General features: G+C 39.4%; 1 protein-coding gene across 1 annotated transcript in view; it reads left to right on the top strand.

Moving 5' to 3' along the window:
• Positions 1–9,720, top strand: part of dnmt3b (DNA (cytosine-5-)-methyltransferase 3 beta) — a 39,832-nt gene extending 30,112 nt beyond the window's left edge. Inside the window, exons 13-24 of the mRNA XM_015393577.1 lie at positions 776–820; positions 961–1,040; positions 1,764–1,876; positions 2,558–2,741; positions 3,844–3,928; positions 5,303–5,448; positions 5,555–5,645; positions 6,827–6,975; positions 7,081–7,166; positions 8,925–8,994; positions 9,103–9,224; positions 9,373–9,720. Coding sequence (XP_015249063.1) covers positions 776–820; positions 961–1,040; positions 1,764–1,876; positions 2,558–2,741; positions 3,844–3,928; positions 5,303–5,448; positions 5,555–5,645; positions 6,827–6,975; positions 7,081–7,166; positions 8,925–8,994; positions 9,103–9,224; positions 9,373–9,607 — 1,406 coding nt within the window. The 3' untranslated portion in view covers positions 9,608–9,720. The remainder of the gene's footprint in view (positions 1–775; positions 821–960; positions 1,041–1,763; positions 1,877–2,557; positions 2,742–3,843; positions 3,929–5,302; positions 5,449–5,554; positions 5,646–6,826; positions 6,976–7,080; positions 7,167–8,924; positions 8,995–9,102; positions 9,225–9,372) is intronic.
• Positions 9,721–10,663: the final 943 nt, after the last annotated feature.

The raw sequence follows: 10,663 nt of genomic DNA, 5'->3' as shown, positions 1-10,663 counted from the left end.
AATTTCATGCAAAATTAGAACATAGAGCAAAGGATTGAGTATTTCTAACTGTGGTGTTAAGCTGTGGAATGAGTTACTAGATAAAAGCGTACACAAACATAAAACTATTTGAATTTAAATATAAAACACCAACTTATGATGACAAAATAGGAAAAGATTTATGTTCTACGGCTTTATATAAGTGACATGAGTTTATTTAGTATTGAATTGCAGGAAACGGGTAAATAAGCACAGTATGCTCAGAAGATGGGTGGTATGTTTTAACCTCCCGCTCTTCTTGAAATGGTACTGCTGCTTTATTTGTGTCCAAGTGTGTATTTTATCTTTAAATTAAAACCACATTGTTCAATTATAAAGAACATAATAATGTACTTTTAACTCCCCCTGGATCACAGCTTCATGGTTAGCAGCTGTTTCATCTTACTCTTCAAAGGATCTTTGTGAAAAGATAACTGAGCTAAAGCTCTTGGTTAAAATTAACCCTTATTTGTTTTGTTGTTAATTTGGCATTAATGTGTTTTATTTGCACAGTTAATCAGAACTGTAAAGAACAAATCTGCAGAAAGAGTTGCTCTCCTGCTTTATAAACAAAGCATTTTGTTTCAAATGAAGTAATAATGAATAAAGTTCTGGAGCTTTCCGATAGCCCTGAGCAGCTAACTGAGCTAAAACAGCCATCCAAACAGGGTCCTTTTTATTGTGTTTTAAATTAATGCAAACCTAAAAAAAAATCTGTCTGTTTTTATTCATTACTGACCAAACAAACTCTTTACAGAGATGGTTATCAAGATAATCATGGAATCACAACTCGACATTGAAGGTGAGACTTCTAAATGCAAATGTACACATTTAGACTTGTCATTGTTCAGCTCGTCTTAATTTCTCAATTATTATTTTTTTTTGTCTAAGTAAGATATACCGTAATAATTTTCGTCTCATCTTTTTCAACCTGCCATGCAGATTTCTGTTTGTGTTGTGGGACCAAGGACATAGAGATTTTCCATCCCCTTTTCAAAGGCGGCCTCTGCTTGAAGTGTAAAGTAAGAAATGGGCCAACCTGTCTCTCTTTGTGTTGCAGCTGTGTGATTATTTTTATTTTATTCATTTTTTTAAAACCTGAGCCACAAAAACGTATATTACATCTAGCCTTAGAGAATGAAGAGATTGCTAAAACAGCAAATCCCAGAATATATTGGAACAGCCGGTACTCTCAGGTCAGAGTAATGTTTGCTGAAGCTGACAAGAGAGAGCTTATCCTCCTCAATGATGTATGTAAAGCTACGATCTTAACCAGGAAGTGTGGAGGGTCCTGTAGCTCTTCAGGATTCACCGTGTTGCTACTGAAATTGGTCTCCTGTGTCATACAGTAGATATTACCACATATATATGGTCAAACTGATTTTTCATTTTTGTGCGTAATTAGCAAAAATGCCAAATAGATAACTATTTTCTAGCTGGAGAATTGTATGGTCAGTTTTTTGCTTTTTCAAACAAAGTGGAAGAAAAAGATAATTGGAAAGTGTGACTGACCTTCAGAAAGTCTGGAGATCAGCTGATCATCTTCATGGATTAAAAAAAGGTTTGATCTTAGGGAGGAACCTTCTAGATATGTGGAGTCTATATTTGACAATCAATAATTCTTCATAATTGTTTCTTCTTAAGAGGAAAAAGAAATTAATGCATGGTGAAACACCAGTCCCAATCAGTCCAGGCTAAATCTGTAACCTGTTACATGTCCTGTGGTTAACTCTTTCCGCCTGCAGGATAACTTCACAGAGACCCTGTATCGCTATGATGAAGACGGATACCAGTCCTACTGTACCATCTGTTGCTATGGGATGGAGGTCATACTATGTGGGCATGATGGCTGCCACAGGTTGGTTTGTATTCCTTCTTTCTTAAGCCTGTAGCCCATGGATAAAGGCTACGTTCACATGCTCAATTCCGATTTTTTTGCGAAATCCGATTTTTTTTGCGTTGCTGTTCATATTTCCAAATATATGCGACTTGTATGTGATCTCCTGTGTGAACTGCAGTCATACAACGCAAGTGTCCCGCATGCATAGTTGAGGACGCAGTGACGTCACAGGCCAGCGTGCTCTTTGTTTACAGAAGTGAACATGGATGGTAGTGCTGGAGCGCATCTAGCGATCTTTTCCAACCATAAAAACTCAGTCTTTTCAAGATGGTTTAACATAAATACTACTCCCTGCACCATCATCTGCCATGGTTGTTGTTTTTCTTGCCACTTCTGTGTAGCAAGACGCATAGTAGTATAATAGCATATTCAGGTCGGATGAATCCGACCTGGCCATTCATACACAGGTCGCATTTGAAAAGATCAGATTCGTATCGGATTCAGGAACACATAGCCAAGTGGCCTGGGTCGGATTGGAAAAAATCGGATCTGTGTTGTTCAGACAGCCATTTAAAAAATAAGATCCATGTCGTATATGGCCAAAAAAATTCGGATTTGGGTCACCTCAGGCTGCAGTGTGAACGTAGCCTTAGTTTATTTCCCTTTACACACCTGGTTTATCTGCTGTTTGATCTTCAGGTCTTACTGTGAAGACTGTCTGAACATCCTTGCCGGCCCAGGGACCTTTGACTCACTTAAGGTCGTGGACCCATGGGTCTGCTACCTCTGTCAGCCTCACCAGCCACATGGTGCTCTGGTTCCCAGGGATGACTGGAGATTTCGTGTTCAAGAGTTATTCGCCAACACAAGCGCCATGGAGTTTGTGAGTATTCATCCAATCTTTAAACTGTTACAGCGCCCTCCTTATTTATTGAGAAATTCTTGTGGCATAGTAAGATACAGGCGCTGTCACTCGTCCGTATGCTGGGTTTTGCAGCTCTAAATAAGAACTGCATATGACTGCATTGGATCATAATCATGATCAAATGACTGCACAGATGTTGCTTTGAGTTTGACTTTCTTGCTTAAAATTTTTTTCTATTAATAAACTCTTTTTTTTCCAACTCATCAAAGTAAATCAAGCCAAACTGCTTTCTAGTTTGTAGCTACAGAACAGAGCAGATGAACAATTGGAGCATAGAGTGTTGAAGGGTCAAGGCATTTGAACCCAAGTTTGACGATGTGTCAAAAAGTTCTGTCGGTGCATTATTAAGCTAAAATAAACATTAGTTAGTTACTGTGTCGCCAGATATGGTCTAGGCATGCCGACGAGCCGATGCATCAACACATCCGCAAGAGTATCGATTCATGTTTATTTTTTTCCCTCCTGTCTCTTTTTATCCTTTTGCTCCTCAAACAACTTTGCTACTACTGTTCATTGCTGTTGTTTCTCAAATAAAAAGCATAACTATATTACAGCTTTTATAGATTTATATCAAATTTGAAACATTGTCTAACCTTTAAGTTAAAAAAATAAATGAAAAAAATTAACCAATTAATCGAATAGAAGTGTATTCTTGAGTATCGAAAATAATGGAATCCTTGAGTCAGGAAATTGATACTGAATTGAATCGCCATGATGGGTGTGATTTACACCCCTAATATGGTCCCTGTTGCTGTCATAAAATATGTGTGGTGATCTCGAGGCTTTGCAGCATCACCAGTGAGGCGCTATGATTACTGTCTGTCGTAAAGCCTTTCTGTGCTCCATGCCGGCTTGGCTGGTAGCTGCTGTTCCCCGCAGCGCCAGTCGTGTCCCTGGTTCAGTCTCCCTTCCTCATACTGCCTCTAGTTCCTTTAATATATTTTGATATTTTAGAATCCATGATGTCAGGCACTTTAACAGGTTTCCCAGGCCTCTGGGGGACAGGGGAATGGGAGAGGGGAAATTAATGTTTTATTAACTCAGTGTTCTGTTGACTTAGGAGCCTCATCGTGTCTACCCATCCATTCCCACTAAACTCCGCAGACCTCTCCGAGTTTTGTCTCTGTTCGATGGCATCGGGACGGGTAAGAGTCCAGCTCCAAAGGCTTCTGCACGCTTGTTCTGTTTATCTCAACTAGTTACTGTCTGTTAGGACTGCTGGTGTTTTTCTTTCACTCCTTCACTGCATCCAAACTCTCCACAATCAAACATGCTTTCTGTGTTTTTCTTCTCTGTGCTCGACCGTCAAAGCACTCTTGGAAGAGAAATCAAAACTAAAACACATCCACTGAGTTTCAGTTTCCAAGTGTTGACTTGGGAATTAAGCTATGAATTTTATTTAGAGCTCTCTACTTATTTGTATTTTTCTGATTCATTGGAGCAAATGTAAAGTTAGTTGCAGAGGAAATTATGCTGTTGGGTTGTTGTTGTTCAGGAGCTGTGCTTGGCTCTTTGGTCGCATTGAAAGGAGCTCTAAATGCTTCAGAATATAAACTTGTCCGTACTTTGTTTGGGTAGATTGGTGACTTCAACCCAATAGAACAGCTTTAGGATGAGTTAAAGCAGAGGCTTGTTCATCCAGCATCAGTGTAAGAGCTCTAAAGTGTGCTTCTGAAAAAAGTGTGTATATATATATATAAAAAAAAATCCCATAAACACCGTTCTAAACAGGAAGACAGCCTACTTTGGAAAGTTGAAGCTGTTGTAGCTACAAGTTTGCTAAGTGTGTTCTTATCATAGTGAATCCCATGGATTAGAAATGGAATGTTACTTACCATATTTTCTGGAATATCAGCCACTACTTTTCCCCCCACACTTTAAAACCATTTAGCTTATAAGAAGGTGCAGCTTTTCTGTGGATTTTTCCTAACCGCCAGAGGGAGAAGTCAAAGTTGGAAATGAAAGAATAAGAGGCTAATTTCATTTAGAACAAGAACATGCTAACAGCAGGAACGAATGTCCCGAATTCCCACATTTGGAAATATATTTGCCCCGAATAAAGCTGCGTCTGGCTTTTTGTATTGACTTCTGTATGCTTAACATCTTATTTACAGTAGCAGCCATTCAAAATGCCCCTTCCCAGTCAAACACCAGCCAAATGGAAGCTGACTCCCCTGCAACTCCCAGGAAAATCCTCCCCATTAACCCAGCATATTTTTTTTTTATCGTTACTCCACTCTTTCACTGAATTACAGGGTCTGACCAGGAGATGACGCTTCACGTTAGACCTTAATCTCCACAAATCATGACAGAAAGAATATTGTAGTGTAAAGTTTGATGTTTAAAAAGGGGACCAGCCAAAGGCTCATCAAGGAAAGTGGGGAAATTTTGAGTGGCTTCTACTGTAAACTGCATCCAGCTCTGCTGCAAACTACTCCAACTCTTCCTAATATTGTAGTGAGATGTCAGTAGGTCTGCGAGAAATCAGGAAAAAAAGTGACAACTTTTCACCTTCACAGGCTACCTGGTGCTGAAAGATCTTGGCTTTAAGGTGGAAAAATACATCGCCTCCGAGATTTGTGAGGATTCCATTGCTGTGGCAAGCATCAACCATGATGGGAAGATCATTCATGTTGGGGATGTTCGATTAATCTCAGATGATGTGGTTTGTTAAAACTCCCTCTGCTTTCTTCCTGTTTCCTGAATATGACCAGCCTTATTTTAAAATGGGGATCAAGAAGTGTCTCATTTCACCTGCTTTGTGTATTCAGATCCAGAAGTGGGGTCCGTTTGACTTGCTGATAGGGGGGAGCCCGTGTAACGACCTCTCCATTGTAAATCCACTCAGGAAAGGCCTTTATGGTACGTAGCTGTGTTTTTTTGTTTTTTTTTTAAGCCTGTAAGTAGGGGTGTAAATCACACCCATCATGGCGATTCGATTCAGTATCTTTATATACCTTACAGGCTAAACAAAGTTTCAAGTTTGAACTAAATCAATGAAAGCTGTAATATTGTTATGCATTTTATTTTTTTTAGAAACAACAGCAAATAACAGAAGTAGAAAAGTTGCATCAAAAAATACTGCACATAATCGGTGTGATGAGTGCGATGCAATACCTCGGCTCCAGACGTCCCGCCCCCTCCACAGACGCTCCGATGCACCTCTCCCAAATTGTAGCTGAGCGCAAACAGTGCCACAGACAGGAGGCCGAAATTGCGGAAAACAACTCGTGAGGTTTGACCAGCTAGAAGAGTGAGGTGCACTGGGACCCTTTTTCCACCTGGATCTCCGCCCTTTTTGGCCCTCATGTCCCTATGTCGTCGGACTAAAATTGCCCCCACTTCCTCGCCGCCTCGGCCGTATCTAGACCCACAGTGTGTAGCACAGACCACGCTTCAATATTGAGCATAAATCAAAAATGTCTGTGTCAAGCTCACTGCAACACACTGCTTTAGGAGTATAACCAGGAAGCGAGGTAGGAGGGCAAAATAGGTTTAGTGGCCCCGCAGCACGGGAGGGAGAATTACGCCCAGGAGCAAATGGATAAAAATAGACCGGGGGAAAAAAAAACATGAATCGATTCTCTTGCGGACGTATCGATGCATCGTATCGTCGACTGTTGGATCGATGCATCGGTACAAAACGATTATTATTTACACCCCTACCTGTAAGTAAAATATCCTGTTAAAGTAATATGGCATCACTTTCTTTGTGAATTTACAAGATTCAGTGCTAACAGTTTTTTGCTGTATTTTTGCATTTTGTATCATGTATTTTAATTCAGTTTATTTCTATAGTTCTAATTCAAAGCAAACCTCAACTAGAGGCATTTTAAAGTCTGTTCAATCAAGTCACTCAGACACATTAATTCCAAAGGTTTTTATCTCACGTAAAATAACAGAAAAAGATTCCTTTCTTTAGTTCAATTCGACTTATTATAAAAAAAAGATTATAAAAAGGTCCATTTATGAACAAGCAATAAGGCACCACAAATGTTTCTCTCATCCGAATGATTTAGTTTTTTTGTCTTTCTGTATGACAGAAGGCACCGGCAGACTCTTTTTTGATTATTACCGCATCCTGCAGCTGCTAAAGCCCAAAGAGGACGACCCTCGGCCTTTCTTCTGGCTCTTTGAGAACGTCGTCTTCATGAACACACACGACAAAGTCAACATTTGCCGTTTCCTAGAGGTGAGCATCCACTTCACTTCTGAGATGAGTTTTTTACTCCAGTTGTTGAACCAGGTGGAACATTTAAGGCGCTGATTGCTGTTGTCTTGTGATTCTGTTTAACAGTGTAACCCTGTGCTGGTGGACGCAGTGAAAGTGAGCCCCGCAAACAGAGCTCGATACTTCTGGGGAAACATTCCTGGAATGAGCCGGTGAGACCTATTACTGTGTTATAACAATTTTCCTGTTAGGTTTTGCTTTGATGTTTTTTACTAGTTTGCATTTCCTTCTTTTACTAGATGTTATTATTTATTTATTTTTAGTCAGATCTTCCTCTTAAAAATCCTCCAGAAATCTTTTGATATTTTGTGGCTTGATTGGAGAAATAATGGGGTGGGAATATTTAAAAATCCCAAGAAATAGCCGTGATCCCACAAGGCACTTTTATCACTCTCCATTTTTGATAAATGTCTCATAAAAAATGCACAAACTAATCTAACTTACATTATATTTTATATAACTGTTATGTGTTAGAAGGACCTGAGTCTGCAGTGACATCGGGTGACGATCCATGTGGACATGCATCCACAAACGTCTGCTTGGGGGCTGACACAATTAATCTGATTAATCATGATTAAGTAATCATTAAAATAATTTCAACTAATTTGGTAATCGATTATTAACTGGAGTATAGTGACTGTAAAACATGCCTTTAGTTGACAGAGCAACCCACTTAGAGCAGTAATTCTATCATATATATATACATACAAAAATTAGTATTAGGAACTATATTTATCAAACATTATACTGGGCAAGTAAAAATTGTTTCTGGGCAAATGAAATGTAAAAGCCACTTGCCCGAAGGGCAAAAAATCCTTAACGCCAACCCCTGGTTGTACTGTTTGTCCCGTATTGATATAAACTGATGCATCCACACATTTGCCTTCAGCAGCCATGACTTGGGATCATGTAGAGAGAATGCATTGCCTCTCCCCTACCTTTGCTTTAAATTGCTGATGTTTTGTTTGATTTAATACGTCTTTGTTTTTTGATTGAATTGAGATCTGTGTAGCATTTGTCTTTTTTTTTTCTTTTATCATGTAGCTGGAGGAAGAGCAACCAATGCTAGCTCAAAATATTGGCCTGAGAATATCGGTACCACATAATGGATATTGCAATCGGCCTTGATAAACCTGTATCCGTCAATCTCTGCTGCAATCTCTATAATTACACAAATTGAACAAAAGTTTCCTTATTGTCTGATGGGTCACTGATACGTCTGCGTTTTTCTATTGGTGGGTAAACATCCTCAGACTCGCTGTCAGAATCTGAGCTTCTTCCTACCCACCTCATCGGTCTCTCCCTGTCCGCCCCGAATCTCTATCATCAATATTTTGAAGCTTTTCTAAAGCCGAAAGGCATTTTTTTCTGCATTCAATCTTAGTGGGAAGAATTTACAATGGAACTTATAGAGCTGTCAAAATGACGGATGTGGGAGATCGAGGTTAAATGAACAATATTTATTTTTACTTGTTTATTTTATTAGAACAACTATGTGAAAATTAAACAAATATTGAGACAGGAAAAGTCAGTTAAAATGACCAACATATGATTAATGTAAATAAAGTTTTTTCTCTTTAAAATCTCAGAACCGTCAAAATGACGGCTTTGGCAGTTCTAGTGTTAAAGCATTTAAGACACAAAAAATCTGTCAGTCAGGAAAATGCTACTTAGGAAAGAGAAAAGTCAACATGTGTGTCCCACTCCCAGTTCAAAAATCTCTTACGGGTAGTTTTAGCTGATGAGGCTTAAATTCTTCTGTTCCTTTGCCTGTCTGATAAAAAGTTTTGCACTGTGGGACTTATTGAACAAAAGGAGGCCTTTGTTTTCTTCCTGTTTTGTTTGTCGAATTAAAAATGGGTGATTTAAAAAAAAACAAAATTCATATGTTCTGTGTCCTGCCTCATCAGGCCCATCACAGCCTCCCAGAAGGACAAGTTGAACCTCCAGGAGTGTTTAGAGCTCGGCAGGGAAGCCAGGGTGAGTAAATAAATCTGCTGCTCATATTTAATAGAGTGATCTCATGAGAAGCTGTGTGCCTGTTTAATACAGTGCAAAACTCACTACTGTTGGAAATGTTATTTCCAGGTAACCAAAGTGAGAACAATCACAACAAAGTCAAACTCCCTGAAGCAGGGGAAAAATGTTTCTTTGCTGCCTGTCATGGATAAAGGAAAAGAAGACATCCTCTGGATCACTGAGGTGGAAAAGTATGTGTCTTAATGCCTTTTCTTCCGGAGTCTCCAGAATTAGTTTTCCTTTCCCCTCGTATCAAATGATCAATAAATTCCTATGAAACGATGGATTAAACAGTGGTGAGCAGAGGCAGATGTTTTTTGTTTGTTTTTTTCTCCCCAGAATTTTTGGTTTCCCCAAACATTACACCGATGCAAGGAACATGAACCGACAGCAGAGACAGAAGCTGCTGGGCAAGGCGTGGAGCGTACCAGTTATCCGCCACCTCTTCGCCCCCCTGAAGGAGTACTTCGCCTGTGAGGAACTGCCTCCTGTAGCCACGCCGGATGTCTCCACCTCCAGCTCCTCCGCCACCTCCTCGTCTCCTAACTCCCCAGACCTGCAGCAGCTGAGATAAGGGAACTTGGATGGGATTGAGGGATTTCATAGGCACACAGCCTCCCATACGGAGGTCCTAGGGGGCTTCCTACCTCACTGGTGTGGAGGCAAGAGCCCAGTCCGCGTAAATATATATATGGGAGCAGGCAGTGGACAATAGACCTTACATACATGATCCTTCTTGCCCAAAGAGTGATTTCCGTGAAATTCCATTTTATTTTCCACATCACAAAAATCATATGGCCCTAAGCATCACAACTGGTGCTACCTTTAACAACACTATCTGCTTATTTTGTGCAATGGATTGTTATATTATGCTGCCTCTGATATGCAGCCATTTTACTCAGGAACCCCATTGGGAATTTTTATTAGTTTCTTAAAAAATGATCTATCATCCTGTGGTGTTACGTTATTCTGTGTGAACCTACTGAGATATTTTTTTATATTTTTTCAAAGATATGAATCTAAACTAGTTCAGTATTTTAATAGACTGTTGCTGCTGCTGCAGTTGTAGAAAACATTGAGTTTTATGATTGCTTTTTTTTAGAATGTTTTGCCCATTTTAAAGGGGAGAACTTCAGAGTTTGGTTCATATTTTCGTTTAATCATGAAAAAAAAAATCTATTGAATCTATAAATTCTGCAATCATGATAGTAAGGGACAACTATTGCCTGATTTTTAACCTGCTGCTGAGTCATCTAAACCTGCAGTGCCTTAAGCAATCTTTTAATCCTTAGTGGTCACCTTTGACAACCAGTTTCCTGTGTTTCGGTATTCGTGCCCACACCAGTTCATACATCAGTACCAATTCCTAAGTGTTTGAAGGGTTTTTTGTAACCACTGCCCAAAATATCCCAAAAATGTATCTACCTCCTTATTTCCTTCTGTTAGTTGTGCTACAAACAAAAACACTGGCAGGAATTTAAGCCTTAAGTGGATTTAATTCCCATTGGACCAAATATGTGGGCCAAACATGCAGTCTAATAGTTAGTATTCCTTAATACTGAATAATCAAGAGTAACTAATACTTTTTAATGTTACTTTTTTTAAGAGTACATCCAGTAATTATAAAAAA

This window comes from Cyprinodon variegatus, unplaced genomic scaffold (genome assembly GCF_000732505.1).
Source record: "Cyprinodon variegatus isolate N-32 unplaced genomic scaffold, C_variegatus-1.0 Scaffold649, whole genome shotgun sequence".
In the NCBI taxonomy this organism is placed as follows: Eukaryota; Metazoa; Chordata; class Actinopteri; order Cyprinodontiformes; family Cyprinodontidae; genus Cyprinodon; species Cyprinodon variegatus.
Note: the sequence above shows the minus strand (reverse complement) of the source record. Positions and strands in the feature narration are given on the sequence as shown.